This window comes from Balaenoptera borealis (genome assembly GCF_965194805.1).
Source record: "Balaenoptera borealis genome assembly, chromosome: 7".
NCBI lineage: Eukaryota > Metazoa > Chordata > Mammalia > Artiodactyla > Balaenopteridae > Balaenoptera > Balaenoptera borealis.
In genome coordinates, this window is record NC_138864.1 from 18,548,615 (window position 1) to 18,566,008 (window position 17,394).

Sequence of the window (17,394 nt, forward strand, 5' to 3'; positions counted from 1 at the left end):
GTCATTGGTGGTTTTCAGTCTGGGTGCTGATGGAGCAAAGGTTATACTGGTGCTGGAGGATGAGATTTTTAATTATCAGTTGGGAATGGGTTAAGAAAAATGGAGGGACCCTGGTATAAACGAAAAGGCAATGGGTCATCATCAAATTCACACCTATTAACTGTTGCAAATTCCTGGCGTAGAATCCAGTGGTTTTTAAGTTTCTCTGAACATCTCCCTACCCCCTACAGCTGGTTCTAGGGGCTTCCATTGCCTGCCCTCCCCTTCTCTTTATATGTGTTCTCTGAAGCAGACTTCTTGCACCTTCTTCCCATTGGGGAACTTAGCTTTGTCATTCCCAGCATTGCAGATGTTGTTGGTGTTGCCCTGTGGGGAACTAGGAATCACAGTGACCCTCTTCCACTGAGCTGTGATTATATGGGATCTTCCCGGGAGCAGGGCAGTGTCCCAACATGGGTTCATTGACTGGTCTGAGCGAGGTGGAGGTTGCAGTTGGTAGTCAACTGCACATCTCCCCAGTCTGCATCTTATGGCCCCACGGGACATCCCTTGTGTACAAGTTTAAACCCTTTTGAATCTGCAAACCCTGCCCTGGGCTCAGGGTTGCCTCCATGGCCCTTTGAAGTTCTTACTAAATTAGCTCTCCCCAGTTTGGAGAAGCAGGATCATAAGGTAGTCGCCATATTGGAATGTGGCTAGACCCTTAACTCCACTCTCCCAACCCATCTCTTCTTAACTCTCCAAACCCATCTCTTCTTCCTCTGCATTGACCTTCTTTCTAGCTTATCACAGAGGATGCCAGAAAGTGTGCACCAAAGTTACACTACTCGTTTTGTTCTAAAACAAGAATTCCATTTCTGAGTCTCAGAGTTAAACCATGGTGGCATCCTGCTGTCAGTAATAAATATAGAGTATACCTCTCCTCTGAATGTATAATGGTCTCTACTCCAGCAAACAATAGCAAGTCCTTACCGGTGCTCCCAGATGGATATGGCATGGTACCAGCCCATTTGCAACGTTTGTCAAGGGAGGCTTCTTATAGAAAAAAAGGTGGTTGAAACAGGGCACAATTCCTACAGGACTACTTTGAGATCTTTCTACAAGATGTTGTTCACAATTTACCTTTGTTTTTCTTTCTATCTTGACAAAACATTTTCAATTTTACATTATCTTAGAAGGATTAGGAAAGTGGTTTCCAAAGTTGAGTAGCTGATTTTATGTACAAGCGTGCTGTCATGCTTCAGCCTTACTCATCATTCAGTGAGTTCTATTTGTCCCCCTAGAATTTAAGTTGTTAAGTGTGTAATGCTATATTATAATATTCGGTGTGATATTATAAATAGAGAAAAATGTTGTGACTCGTAGGACATAACCCGTCTCTCCTCGCCTTCATACTTTGCTTCCATTGAGTCATTGTCTGACCTCAGCAAGGAGATGCCATTGGACTTATTCATGAAATCACCCTAGTTATTCTCGCCATATGTAAAACTTCAGAATTTCCTTGGACTTCCAAGAAACCCAGCCTCTGATGCAAATATGTTTTCATTTTAAGTTACCTCTGTGTTTGGTGTTCTGGGTTTTTTCTTAATGTGCACAGATACATTTATTTGATACACGTTTTGAAACTTCTCTTGACCCTTCATCCTCCATTGCAGACTCAGCTCACAGGGGGACAGCCATCTGCCTATGGGTTTCTTGCTCTTCGTCAAATTACCCTTCCTATCCTTGTTGTGTAGGTCATCTGATACCATTCTTTCATAGCAAATCACCTCGACTTCCAAAATGGTTAGATCATACTCTGAGAGCTTACAGTAGCTCTTTGCTGCTAGGAAAACTCAGGCCATTATGAAGATAATTCCTTTCGAACAATACAAGTGAAATCTTTCCCCATAAAGGACTCCTGAGAGTAGATTAGAGTGAATTTTATCTCATTCTTTCTTAAAACTTGTGTCAGATCACCCTTTAAAGGTTATAAAAGCCCATAAAAATATCAAACCTCTGTACGTTTATCTCCCTAAGTGTCCTTTCATTTTATTAAGCCCTTTCAAGACAAGGGTGGTGTGACCTTGGCATGTGTCACAGTGGAGGATTTGGTGGAGGGCACAAGACAAATATTTTGCATATTTATCCAACAGCAGGCTATCATTATTTATTTTCTATAATCTCAGCATAACTTCTCCATCACTTCCCCATGCAACTTGTCATGTGCACCAGCTTCAGTGGACATATGGGAGAACTAGAGATGGCTTTTGATTGCTTATGGCGAATGTCTGACGGAAGTTACTGATTCCTCCAAAGGAAGTATTTATTGGAGACTCTGTACTCCTCTAGGAAAACGCTTTTAAACTTTCTTATGGTTTAAATGCCCTAATAGAAAAGGATCTTAAAGTGCCCTACAGTGGCCATCCATTTAGTGAAACAGTCATGCTAAATAGTGTGCTTACATTAATCTATAAATCAAAAGAGAGGAAACAATTTCAGTAGCCATGGTAACATGCATTGGCTGTGCTGTTTTTCATAACCTGTTGTCATTTAATCCTGCTAATTTTAAAACTCAAAAAGCCTGGAGGTAAGAGATGCCAGACGCTTGATTCAGCATATAATTGGAATCAGGAGGGTGTCTGTGGGTAGAGGTCACAGTGAGAAGAAAAGACCTCACTCTTATCCACACAAGTAGAATAGTCTAATTGGTACCACAGAGAATACTGCCTGTGGTTCCCTAAAGAATTAGTTTATTACATGAAAAAAAAACAACTGATGGCTAAGGATTTTGTTGGAGGGAAAAGTGGAATAAGGGAACGAACAAAATGTCAGGCAGCAAAGTATCTACGACTGTGGTGGTTGGATCTGCTTCTCCCAGCCGGGGCAGTTGCGCAGTAACTTCATAGTGACCTTTTCAGGCACGTTAATGCATTTTGATCTGAGTATTGGGATGGCCCCTCAATTTTTTGGTTGCATTGCATATCAACAGAGTGGGGAGGTCCCAGAATTGTGTTTCCGTGAGCTCTTTCCTACTCCTTCCAATTTCCAAAGGTGGGAGCTCCTAGGATCTCTCCTCTCTCTGCTCAGTAGTGGAAAGTACCGTTTCAGGATCTCTTATAGATGTCCTAAGGAAGTGAATACTCAAAATGTTGAAGGTAAGTAAAATGAGTAGCCAAAATGGTAAGTCTTTTTGCCCAACTTCAACGGATATAACAGTGCTTGATGATGGTAATGTGAAGCTTAATAAGAGTTTATTCCTAGACTTTTCAGTTGTGTAAAGACCCATCATGCCTAATGTGAGGTTTTTTTCCAGCACAGATTTCATGAAGCGAATTGCCTGTAGGATGACGAAGAAAATCGTAATTGTCCAGTATTCCGTCATGTTATCTATTCACTTGTTGAATCTTTTTCCTCTAATCCTCAAACCATCAAAGGCTGAACCTGAACAGGCTCCGCCCACAGAGCCAAAAGCAGAGGAGCCCCCCGCTGCCGTACCACCTGCTGCTGGGCTGGACCTTGGACTTGACACCCAGGCTGAGGAGCCAGTGGAGGGGGCAGCGGTGAGCGCCACCTCCCTTCCACCCTCCCCCCGCCTCCCCTGCCTTTAGCTGTGCTCATCTCATCATCCCATTTCTCCCTTCTCATTCATGCTTCACTTGGACCAAATCACCTCCGTATCTGTCATGGCTACCCAGGTTCAAATGGCCTTTATTCCTTTGACAGGGAAACTGCATGCTCTTACTGTTTTTTTTTTTAAGGAAGATATCCAGAGACCTGCTCTTACGCTGTCATGTAGCCACAGGCTTGGGTCTCAAAACAGGGTGCCTTGATTCTTTCTGATACTCTCCCATTCATGGTCAATAGGTTGTAATAACTCACAACTAACCAGACTTGTTAATGCTCTGCCCCACCTGTGATGGCTGGAGATGGGCCTTCCATTAGGGACTAACCTGCAGATGATACACAGAAGGGTAATCACCTTGTTGGTTGTGTCTACACGATGATTTCTTACCATATTAGTTTTGTAGGTTGGTGAAGGCCCCAGGAGGGACTGAAATCCTATATTAGAAATCCTTGAATCTATAAGGACTTCTATGGGAACAACCATTTGCTCAAAGTCAAGTCTGGTGCTGGCTGTTATAGCACAAGAGAGCTTGAGGATGTATTTTGTGCAAGAGTGGAGACTCATTTGTCTGCCTGGAACCCTTCTCTAACCTGCTCCTTTCAGCTACACACCACACCACACCACATCGAAAACTGGGATGGGCTCTATATGCACCCTATTGAATTGGATAAGTTAACACACGTGAAAGTGTAGAATGATACCAAGGAAAACTTACCAGGGAAGTTTACCAAAGTTTCCCAGGGAGAGTGAACAATAGTTTATTTATGAAATGCAGTTAAAATATCTCCCAAGAATTTCAATCAGGGTACCCTACAGCCTTCCCAGAATCTGTACAAAGAGGGAGACCAATCTCCCTATTCCCCAAATAACATTGCCTAGGTGAGATAACTAAAGAAATAAAAGCTATATTTTTGCTGTCAGTGCCCTAGGTTGTTTTACTGGGAAAAGGGCAGGTCATCTGTCAAATTTATTATTTATTAATAGAGTAGAAAAAATAAATAATAGGGCAAGATAGTGATGCAAAATACAAATTGAGAATTACTCATGAAAAATGATCGTATTTTCCATGTAAAGGTACACAGTTGGACCAAGTTTTGTAAGGAAAACAAGACTGTGTTCTGCTAGATTGAGTGCCTCCTAAAAAGGCTGTTTGCACAGATTGTAGACTGGGAAGTGCTGAGGCTTCGTGCTCCAGTGTCCGGGATTTTTCTTCTTAACTCTCATTCCCAGATTCACCGGTGATCTTAGTAACTCAGTGCAGATGGAGCATTTTCATTTGGTGTCAGATCTCTCCACCCAACGTAGGATGATTTAAATAACAAAGGAAGGGAAAGAGGCAATTGAATCTTCGAACACTGTTATAATTGAGAAGAAAATTAATTTTAGAAAGAATATGGACCATGCTGGGGAGTTAGAAAGATATTGATTAGGTTCAGATATTGATTTAGAAATGGCTTCAGTTCTGAAAAGTTGTCACCAAATTTCTATTTTGAATAGCAGCACAGACTCCATCTTTACCAGTGCTTTTTTTAAAATTAATTTTTATTGGAGTATAGTTGATTTACAATGTTGTGTTACTTTCTGCTGTACAGCAAAGTGAATCAGTTATACATACACATGTATCCACTCTTTTTTAGATTCTGTTCCCATATAGGTCATTGCAGAGTATTGAATAGAGTTACCTATGCTATATAGCAGTTTTCTATTTTATATATAGTAGTGTATACCAGTGTTTTTAAACCCAGTTGATTCAGTGCCCCAGACTATTCAGTGTAAGGCTTAATGACATTAATGCCCATGGTTTTGAGCAAGGGTATTCTGGGTTTGACAGTAGGGTGGAGATGTGAAATAGACAAGCTCATGTGTTAAATACAGGCTCGAATATTGATCCTCCAATGGCCATGACCACATAACCTCTCATACCCATCCTTACTTTAACAAACTTATGTAAGCAGGTTTTGTTTTCTCAAAGTCTAAGTTCATTGGTTTTCCAATGAAGAATCTGAGTAGCTACCAATTATCAAGTACCTATTGTGTCGTACCTACTACATATATAAAGATTTATAATCTTTTAAATCAAGGGTGGTGTTAAAAATATTTAGCAAACTGTACAGTATAAGCATCAACCATTACTAGAACGGGCTTCCCTCATGTTGGGTAAGGAGATGTTTGGAAGAATTCTTTTTTTAAAAAAAACATTTATTCATTTGGCTGCGTCGGGTCTTAGTTGTGGCACGTGGGATCTTCGTTGCGGCACGCGGGCTTCTCTCTAGTTGTGGTGCGTGGGCTTCAGAGCACACGGGCTCAGTAGTTGCCCCGCCGCATGTGGGATCTTAGGTCCCTGACCAGGGATCAAACCCGCATCCCCTGCATTGGAAGGCAGATTCTTAACCACTGGACCACCAGGGAAGTCCCTGGAAGAATTCTTCATTGTGAAAATGCTTGTCTCCTAAAGATTATGTGAACTTTAGAGAATAGAAAATTTAGATGCCTTGTGAAATGCAAGGCAGTTTGGAGAATCTTATGAAGGATTCAGGCACCTGCTGAGATGCAGAGGTGATTAAGAACAGCAGGTCCTGAGCTGACCATGTGAGTCATCCTGTCTAAGAAGAAAAAGTTCAAGCAGTTGATTTCTCCACCCTCAAATGGACTAAAAAATAATAGTAAGAGAGGGCAGCTTACAGCAGTTTGATTTGCCTAATACTCATCAAAAGTGGCTACTTTTCATGTTTTAAAATGGATACACTTGGATAAAGTCAGTGCTCCCCCCAAGTCCGCCCTTCTACTTAAGAAAATAATCTCAGATAAAATGTGTTTTTGTTCTCTTAACGTAGGTTTATAGCTTCTTTTTTCTGGTCATAATTGAGATAATATTAGGGTTATTTTTTCTGAAGAAAGCTCTCTTCTGTTGCTAGATGTGTGATATTTAGTTGTAAAGAGATGAAAATCCACACCGTGTCCCGAGCATTAATTAGCAGGCTGGCTGTAGCTGTCATCAGTCACGATGGGGTTGACGTGACCTTTTGAGGTCATCATTTTTGCTGCCGAAATGTCACCACACGGTTATTATTTCCAATCTTGACAGAATGCATTTCGTATGAAGTGAAATTTGTGGTGGTTTTGTTAAAAAAAAAAAAAAGAGGCAAATGTAATTTCAAAAACAGGAAATTTGAGCAGCGGTTCACAAAGAAACCTCGGGCTCCTAAGAAAAGTTTAATTATTACATTTTTGTTTGTTGTCTCATTCCCCACCTAGCTAATACTGTTTTTAGTTTTTCCCTACAGCACCAAATTTTACCAGTATATCTGCAAGATACATTTTAAAAACCAACACTTGCTGCCTCTTCTCCAGACGTTTCCATGTTATATAAGTACTGTAAATTTTCTTTAGGAAAAAAAAAATCAATATTTGTTTAGAAATATATCAGAGAATTAGGTTCAAAAACAGATAAAGATGATTTTTACCTACATTTATTTTCTTTCAGAGAATCCCTTCTAACTTTCTCTAAATTTCTGTCTGCTCCTATATTTTGCTCCAGTGATGTGAAGTGGACCAATGTCTTTTGTCCGTATTATTTTTAAAGAAATAATGCAGTGTAATTAAATTTAGGGTTAACATTGTTTCCAAAACAAATAAATGGGGAAAAGATCGAGGTAGATATTTTTAGAATTTTAGAATTTTTAGAATAATTTTAGAATCCTGGAAGGTGAAACACTGACCCATTATTTGAGGAACTACTTTTGGTTTTGTTGTGTTTCGTTTTTTGAACATTTCACCAAACTTAAGTTGACTTGTCAGGACCAATTTAAACCAACAACTATAGACAGATTGATGATAGATACATAGATACATAGATACATAGATGATAGCTGATAGGTAAACAGACAGATGATAGATGATGATAGATAGATAGGTAGATGATAGATAACTGATAGGTAAACAGATAGATATAGATAGATAGATGATAGATAATAGGTAAACAGATAGATGATTGATAGATGATAGCTAGGTAGGTAGATAGGTAAACAGATACATGATAGATAGATACATAGATAGAGATATACGCTATGGTCTGTGAACTTAATCTTTCCAGGAATATTTCTATCTGTGTGTGTAGAATGCATGTGCTAGTTTCCTCCTTCATTCAGCTGGTAGATATAGCTGAGTCCTCTCTAGATGTCAGGCTCTGTTCCGGGTCTGGGGGATACGGTGATGCAGGCAGTAGATACGGCTCCTGCCGTCCTGGTTCACACAGACTGGCGCTGGGTGAGGCAGACATTACACAGTGGTCCGGGCATCCTTCTGTGATGGGCGTGTGTGTGGGCAACAGCACTGAGTTTTCTCCTTGTGCAGCGTGAACGTGGGAGCTCAGGCTTCCACTGTGCCTCTAGATGTGAGCTCGGATCTGTCAGAGGAAGACACTGAGGAACAGGGGAAGTCAGCAATTCCTTGTCTGCCCTTCATTATCATAGAATTATGTCCAAATGCAAAGTGCTCACTCTGCAGCATGCTTTAAATTATAATGTATATAATTATATATGGATATGGATATTTATGGCAATAGATAGATAGACAGGCAGGCAGATATGCATATCTTGGAGATAGATGTACCTTTTTTACCTTTCTCAGAAAAAAAATCATAGGAATGGTTATTTTCTCTGAGTTTGACTGCATTCCCATTAGCAGCTAATTACATTCTCAGTGCGCTGCAGGCCAAACAAATAGCTGTTACTTTTGTGTTCCATGGCGCCCAGCACAGAACTGGGTGAATAATACGTGCCCAGTAAATTCTGAGTCATTGATCTGTTGACTGACTGACACTATGATCTACTGATCCTGAAAGAGACTACAGCCAAAGCTATTAAAATACCGATATTACGTGGTCATTTTCTTTCTTTCAGTTTCCATTCAGATAATTGAATTTTTATATTTAGGAAAAGGAAGCTGCTTATTGTGATCAAAAGCAGGGCCACCTTTCTCATTATGCTGCACAGTGGCCTTGTGACATCTGAGCCCCAGTTGCCACAAATGTAGTAAAATGGGATTAATGATAATTACCTTCAAAGTTTCTGGCAAGGGCTTGGAAATAATCCATGTCCCTAGTTTAGCATCTGGCACGTAGATGTTCCTCCAGCAGTGAGAGTTGGATAATATCATTACTGTCATCATCTTCATGATAAGTGGTTTCCTCCAAGATAAGCAGATGTAGGTGAAAGCTGTACTCTGGGAAGGAGCTGGCCACAGATGTGGAAGATGACAGCACCCCTTTTCCTTTTGTTGCACGTTGATATTAAGGGACTTGATCTTATTTATGTCCCCATCAGCGCAAATTTCCTCTTGGTTCCTAAAGAAGCTGCATCCCATCAAAATTCTTTGCCTTTTCTGAGAAGACTTTTTCTCTTCTAGGGACCTTCATATTGGGTCCATTGATAGGGAATGTTCCAACCTTCACTGCCAGGAAGATGTGGGCACTCAGAGGCATGCAGCCTCCTTCAGGGGGTGATAGAAGGAGCACACAGGCAGATGAGCTCCAGAGATGTATTCACAGTTGACCCAAGTGGCCGGGCCAAGACCTTTCTTTCTCTCTGCCACTGCAGCACATCACGGGGAAGAGATGGAGTTAGCCAGGGCTAAGATGAAGGTAACAAGATGGTAGACAACTCCCCACGCCTCACACCTCACAGAGCAGGTTGACCTGGGGTTGTCAGTTTCCATCTCTGGAAAATGGGGCTGTGGTTGTTTCCATATGTGGCTGATAGTAAGTATTCATTAACCACCTGCCAGCTGTTAAGCAGCACACACAAACCATCTTCCCTGCTTTCTGGGGTCTCATATTCCAAAGCCCTTTCTTGCACAGACCCATGTGAGGATTGTGGAATGTTATTATTTCTTCAGTGTTATAATTACATGTGAACATGATTGTGAAGTTTCAGATTGTTCTTCTACTTTCGAGGAGCAATTTGTCGATGATGGGTGCCTAGTGATTTTTTAAGTGTTACTTTTGGCATGTGCTTTTTTTTCTTATTGAGGTGCAATTCACATAACATGAAATTAATCGATTTAAAGTGAAAAATTCGGTGGCTTTTGTACATTCCTAATGTACAACCACCACCTCTATCTCGTTCCGAAACATTTTCATCTCTCCAGGTTAAAACCCCATACCCATGGTCCCCCCCTCCAGCCCCTGGGAACTGCCAGTCTGCTTTCTGTCTCTATGGATTTATCTACCTTGGATATTTCATACACATAGAATCATACAATATGTGACCTTTTGTGTCCGGCTTGGTGTATACTTTTTGGCACAGACTAAATCTAGTGCTTGAACTTGCTGTTTTTAACGTGGTTTTGGTTGTAATTAACTTCAGGATAAAAACTCCCTTATTCTCTCTCAGTATTTACTGAGCTCAATGCATAAGCCCACGTTGATACCATTCCTGGCCATCCAGCCCAGTTGGGTAAGACCAGACCCAATTGGGCTGATGGCCAGGAATGCTAAAAAGACAACTGTTTATAAAACCCACCCCCAACCCCCCATCAATCCTAGTCTTACCCCAAACAGGATTTCGACTTGGCAGAGCCTTGGAGCTGTGTCTACGGGCTCAGGTCTCTCACTCCGCGGGTCCCAGCGTCAAGGTTTATTTGGTCCATGGATGATGTGGAACTGAACCTCCAGACCAGTGTGTCTTATAGTTCTGCACCTGTTCTTGCCCTTTCTTGTTCTGTTCATCCTCTCAGCACCTCCAGGGTAGAAGGTCCTTTCCATGGACCTCTCCTCATTAGTGGACATGAGCTGCAACCATAAGTGTGATTAGGAAAAAGTGCTTGATTTTGGATCAGAGATCCCTTCCTTTTCTCTGGCAAATTGAGTCTCAGTGTTGCCAATATTGAGTCTCAACCACCCCAAGTGCTGCCTTTGAGAATTACTGTGTTTGGCCTGCAGTGAGAGGCAGTATGACTGAAACACCAAGAGAGTTAAGGCGCAGTCAACAGGACTGTATTGTGTGCTAATATTTGACATACATTATCTCACAGCAGTCCTGTGAAGGAAGCATTCTTTAGGTATCATTACCACATTTTGCAGATTAAGGAAAGTGAGACACAGAGTTTATGTGGTTTAAACCAAGATCACACACCCAGAAAGTGATGACATGAAATGCAAATCCTGACATTTTAATCCATAGGTATTCATCTCCTAACTACTCCAGATGCTGTATTTTTCAAAAGAGCAGGTTTTATAAAAGTACATTTACAGACCAATCTAAAGCCAACAGGGTCACTACTGGGCTGAAATCCCTCCACGCTGACACCAGGACTTTCTCCAACCAATGCTTCAACTTGGTGCATATTCCTGATGTGGAGCTGAAGGGTCAAAAAAAAAATAAAAATGATTGTAGAGCCCAACCTTGAGCTTCTCAGAGACAATGGGTATCCTAATCCTCCACTTTGGCTGCAAAGCAGGGATCTAAGGGGATGTATTGGAAAGATCCCTGAATCAAGAGTCTGGAGACTCTTGGCTCCATGGCTAACCAGTGAGGTGGCTTTGGGGAAATCATTTTCCCGTTCTCTACCAGTTTTCTCATCTCTCCTTTACAAGTTGTGTTTGATACACAATATGGTCTCTTCCTGCTCTCAAAAATCTACAACTTACTCCATTAAACAGTTAAGGATTTCCAAATCCTTCATAATGAGAGCGCCCTTGAATCATGTCTTATTTTCCAGCTTCTATTTGCTAGGCAAATGGGGCGACAGATCAGCACGGAGTGTTTTACTTACCAAGTCCAGGGACTAGTCAAAGGCTGTCATATCAGAGGGTAGGCAGTTGGGTCTTCCACATGTGACAGTCAGCTGCTTACCTTTCCTCAAGATTCAGGCCTCCGACTGCCATCTGGCTGAGTCACACGTTGCCCAGGGACATGCCTGTGGTTCTTGGCAGGGTCAGGGTTGGGAGTTGCCAGCAGAGCATGATGACATTTCGGTGATTTGCAGATCTCCATGTTTTGGTTTAGTCCCTGGGTGTGTCTGGCAGCCCTGCTTCTGCCTTCTGCTAACCCCAGCCTGAGCCCACTCGCTAGAAGGCCGTTTGCACAGCGGCAGCAAATGCCCAAAGATGCCATAGCCAGGCGGGGTGAAATGTTTATCTTGCAGTAAAGGCATTTTCTAGAGAGCCTCTTTAACAAGTTCTTTGCAACCGCCATTGCAGCTGTGTTTTGTGGCTGCTTCTGAAACTAATACTTGCTCACGTCCCAATCTCTGAGAGTGTGCAACGCACAATATTTACCTTTGCTTGTAAAGACAAATCCACCTTTCCTGCGCATTTCTCCCATACACTTTGCAAATGAATCTCTAATTAAAACTTTAATAATTTAATGTGTATCATTATTGGATATTCTGCTATGACCTTAAAGGCCAAATTAACCCCAAAATTCCTTAACTTTGGCATTTCAGCAGGAGATCTTAATTTTTAAAGGAAGTATGGAGCTAAATTGGACAGATGTTGCCATGGCAACCCTGCTGCCAGCAGCCGAGTTGCGCTGGGACCAGGCTGCTAAAGGCTGATGATGGGACCGCAGGCGATACTAGGAGAGTAGATTGAAAAAGATGATTGAGCTGAAGGTCAGGGGGAGAAAAACCCACTAAATCCCTTTATTAGAAAGGAAACGTATAGATTATCAAATGCAGTTTGTAATACCAGGGGCAGCCTTTGAAGGGAACAGCATTGGAGGCATGGTGTTCCGTGGGAGAGCTCACGCTACAGTCTTGCTGAAGGGGAATCATGACCTGCCGTGTTTTAAGCGTAGTTTATGTGAGGAGGAGTACCGTCCACCAGACTGTGTCTTAGTATAGGAACCTTCTCTTCTCTAGCTGCCTCTTAAGCTTCTCTTTAAAATGGATCCTGAAGAGAATCCTGTGTTTTCAGACAAATGCTTGGATCTTCAGACAAGTCAAGAGCTCAAGTTGGATCCAGAACAAGGGCTGGGCAGGAAAAGGCCAGGATGGCCTGGAGCCAGGATTCACACTGTGAGATTCACCTCCCTTCATTACTTCCCAGAGGGACCCAGGGATCACTCCAGCTCCAATGCTTGTTAGTGGGAGAGTCAGAACTAAAACCCACGTTTCCAGCTCCATCTCTAGGACTACTCCCACTCCATCATATTTCCTCACTTGTAAAATGAGAACTCTGGGTTAGATGAGGCCTCCGGTCCTTCCAGGTGTGGAATCATATCAATCTCTAACTTGTGAACATAGCTAGGACTGCCCAAGTGCCCAGTTTCTAAGTGTTTTCGGTTGTAACTCTGCAGTGCACTGGATAACACCAGGAGATGGATTCTTCTTTTCCACTTTCCCATTCTGTACATATCTTTCTAAACAATGGAATTTACAGGACTATTGACAAAAATAATGGGGAGAAATTCTATTCAACCAATCTCTTCTTGATAGCTTTCGATTATATAATTTGTATCAAGTAAGAGGGATTTTACAACATGTTTGCTTAGGTGCCCGGATACATCATGTCTACAAATAAAAATGTTATTTATAATCTACAAATCTCAACTTAAAAATAGCATTCCAAGAGTGTAAGTGAATGCATTGGCTGTAAGAACACGCTTGAATTCTTCAGCAAACATTGCTCGCTTGGGAGTCGTCAGTAGGACGTGGCAGGTCTGTGGAGGTGCCGGCTCTCAGGATCACTGTGGAACTCTGATTTAGAGGTGCGTTGTTTTCTTGGATGCCGTTTGGTGTGAAAAAACACAGAATTTAGAGTTAGACTGTTCCAATCCTGGTTTACGGACTGGGCAAGTCACTAAGTATGAGTTGACTTGTGTAGAAAGCGGGACTGTATCTAATAGGGCTGTTGGGTGAATAATATGCAATAAATGTAAAACACCTGGGATAGCGGCTGGAAAATTGTAGAACCACAGTAAATGTCAGTTTCCCCGACAGGCTACAGAATGTGCATATATATATTGAAACTGTCCAGCAGAAACCTGTCTGTGGGTCAGAATTATTATTCTCCATGTTTGGGATAAATTGGAAAGCCTAGAATTCAGTGATCTTTTAGCCAAGTGCCTCCTGCCAAGAGCAAATGTCAGGAAGAGGGCTACTCTCTGACGCAAGTGTAACCAAATGAAAAATATATATTTCTTACATTCTTTACTTATCATTTGTGTCATTTACCCCAGGAATATTTTAATGAAAATCAGATGCATCCGGTGAGCACATAACTGAAGATTGTAAGACTGAAACAGAAAAAAAAATAAATCACAAAATTTTACCAGATTCAGTGTCATCAGTGTAGTTTTTCATTGTAATGCTCTTTACAATTAAATATACAAAGTGAGTCAAAGCATGAATAGTACTCTAAAAGTATTAGCCAAGCTCTGGAGAATTTTCCACACACCAGGGCATGAACAAGTCCTAAAAGCACAATAACTGAGCCTGGCATAGAAAAATATGTGCCATCCATCCACCCCAGACAGAAGACCCTGGTACCCAGCCCACCATGAGTGCGGGCACATCTTTCTGAAGCATCCAGGTCACCTGGGACCTACTGTCACTCTCACACCAACACATCCTTTGACACATGCATTTGGGGGATTTAAGACAGATGGTTGTGAAATGCTTACAATGTAATGGGGAGTGCAAAAGGCAGTGCTACCTTTACTACACACACGAATTCCCTGGACTTCATTAAGATGCAGATTCCAATTCAGTAGGTTTGGGGGTGGGGCCTGAGACCCTGCATTTCTAACAAGCTCCTAAGTGATGTTTCTGCTACTAGCTGGGACCAAGGGTGACACCGTAGATGGAGGATCCCAGTTCAGTTCAAGCACGTGTGCCCCTAGCAAGAAGGTGTGTGGGAGAAAACACATCAAAATGTTAGCATTGGTCATGAAATGGTGGGTACTTTGTTTTCTTCTTTATGCTCCCATGTTTTTCAAGTTTTCTCTAATGACCGCCATTTAATAAAAATACTAAAATTTTAAAAAGAAACTATATTGTATTAACACACACACAAACTAGAAACCAGCTAGTGTCCAATTATAGGAGAACTGTTAAATAAATTGTTAAATAGAAAAAACAAAGTATTATATATCCACTAATATAATTTTTCCAAGAAACACAATCCATGTCTTCTAAAATAAAGTCCCTGTATGCACAGAAAATGAATAAAAATAAATATATCAAAATGGTACCATAAGTTATTTATTATTTTGAAAACCATGGTATCTATTATTTTTTTATGCAGAAAAATACCTATTTTCAGATGGCTTACCCTATAGGAATTTCATACTAGGGCATCTCTTCACTTTTCCTCATCCAGATCAGTTACACAGTTGGCAAGCTGCTTTTCAGGCATTGTTCAGAGCTAATATTGCCAAGAAAACAGACAACGAATGAATAAAATAAATCAATAAATTACACAAAGCCCGCAGATTACAAATTCTCCTGCAGCCAATCACAGCTCTTATCTGGGGTCTCAGCCCTTGTTGACCTGCTTCTAGGGCACCATTGCCCAGAGGGACCGGTTAGTTTCTGTCACCCACTGTGTTTCCCTGCTGTGCAGGTTATGGGGGCCATTGTTGCACTGCATTCATTTCATTCCACTTGCAGGAAATCTCGCTAAGGCACGTAGGTGTTTGAAAGGACTCTGTCATGCATGCCATGACCATATTGCTTTCCACCAAGGGGACTGTTGAGGCAGAAGATAAAAAGGCAGTAAGATCTGTACCGTGTGATAAAGTGAGAACCGCTCACCTTCTCAAAGAAGGTCCCCTGCAGATCCCTGTGATTTCTGTGTGATTAATGTGCAAATTGGCAATAGGGTGCATGTGATTCACGGACCTTGTGGATGCGGTAAACAACCCGAGGGTAGGGAGAACTGTTTTTAGTCTCTTTTTGCATCAGATGTTTTCCACCATAAATCTATTTGGCGAACAGATAGTACAGTTTTGGCAGAAGATAAGACAATGGTGTTTCTCTTAAAATGTGTAGTGAAGAGAAAAATTTAATAACGTTGAATATCAAAGGCTTGAAATACTTTCAGTAGTTTCAATACTCTGGTCTCCCTTTAAAAAAACACAAAAAATACAGTCATTAGTCATTGTGGTTGCAGGTGTCTAGAGTCTAGAAAAGACTAAATTTAGAGTCTAAGTCTACATTAGCTAACAGATTGGAATGCATAAAAATAATCATAGAGGGATAACTCTGTCACTGAAAGCCTTTTTAATCTGTTCTTGATTTATCTAGAGCTAACACCTAATCTGAGCAAATGGATTCTATTTTCCATTGTATTTTTATGTTGTTCTATTATTGCAGTCAGTAAATATGCACTGGAAATATTTTGGTAAAAGAAGAAAATATGGCACAGATTCCAGACATAAGGTGAAGAATCAGGGCATCCTTGATTTTTCAGAGGAATGTCGGACAGAGGCAGAAAGATACAAGGGAGTACAGGTGGCGACGTCCTTCTCTGTTTCTATAATGTTCTTAAGGTCTGTACAATCAGAGTGTTAATTTCAGCTAGGGAAATAGGAATTCATTTCTAATGGACTCAGAGAAGGATGGAGGAGTGATCATTTCTTCCCTTTCCCAAGTAGGTCATTCAAAGTGTTTGGCTTTTCCTCTCTGTAGTCAGTGCCATTTCCTTAGCACCTTGTCTTTATTAGCATTGTTACTTTCAATATTTTGGTGATTTATATCTGCCGTCATTCTTATCAACAATACTCCACCTGCTCCATCCCTTTTTTTGTGTGTGACAGGGATCAGGTAAATTGCTGACATGCTAAAGCTGAGTTATTTGTTCCTTTGAGGTCAGCGAACATCAGAGCAGACAGACAGAGCCCTTGGTCTCCACCTGCTGGTGGCCGGCGTCGCTGCAACCACCCTGTCAGGTGTAAATCAGATACAGTCAATGAGGATGCCTATTAAAATTATTTAACAAAGGAGAGGTGATAACATGTATATCTTGCACTAGTAAAATCGGATACAACCAAACTGATAGTTATATAGAGCCATAGAGATAAATCAGGGACTCATTATTAACATTCTATTTGTATCGAGTTAAAAAATTACTTTTGGTAACCCCATCGATACTTCACAAAAAATATATTCTCTTCGGGAGCTATATCAATCCAGTTGAGAGTAAAATCCAGTTACTAATAGTATGTGCTTGGAACATGTATGTAAGGAAGGGTTTATGTATAATAACTTGGAGGAGTAGCCTGTCAATACCATAATGGCTGCTTTTTGATCTGCAACACTGTGTCTGTGTGTATGTGTGTATGTAGTGGTATTCACTGCTCTGCTTGCCCATGCTGTCTGCATAGTATAGAGCCCGTCTGGTTCGAAGCTGTTGAAACCAGGGGCATGTTCACTCCATAGGTGTGATTTTTCCAGACAGATGGAAAGCATACAAAACTTAGAATGATGACAATACAACTTGTTTTCTACATTTGAGCTCATAAGTTCATTGCATGCACATTGTCTTTATGTATAGTTGCCGATGAGGAAGAAAATTCATTAGGTCCTTAGGATCCTGGAGAGAGCTTGTTGGTTTCTCCAACAGTAAAGCTAAGAGCAGTTGTTCATTACTCTTCTTAGAATTAAGATGCCCTCCTAATATATATTCTGAGTATTACTCTTTTAACAATGGTAACAAACATATATATAAAAAGACCCGTTTATGTAAAACAAGAGATGCAATTCTCTTAAATTTTTAAATTAACCTTTTATTATAGGAATTTTCAGTCATTCACCTAAATATAAATCCCCCTGTACCTGTTACC

The 17,394-nt window shown here is 41.1% G+C and overlaps 1 protein-coding gene across 6 annotated transcripts in view; it reads left to right on the forward strand.

Annotated features, from left to right (window-relative positions):
- Positions 1-17,394, forward strand: part of AMPH (amphiphysin) — a 181,910-nt gene that overhangs the window by 152,755 nt on the left and 11,761 nt on the right. For 5 of the 6 annotated variants that reach the window (XM_082399759.1, XM_082399760.1, XM_082399761.1 and 2 more), the window contains one exon: positions 3,417-3,542. The exons of the other annotated variant lie outside the window; for it this stretch is intronic. In XM_082399759.1, the coding sequence (XP_082255885.1) occupies positions 3,417-3,542 (126 nt within the window). The remainder of the gene's footprint in view (positions 1-3,416; positions 3,543-17,394) is intronic. 6 annotated transcript variants of the gene reach the window in all.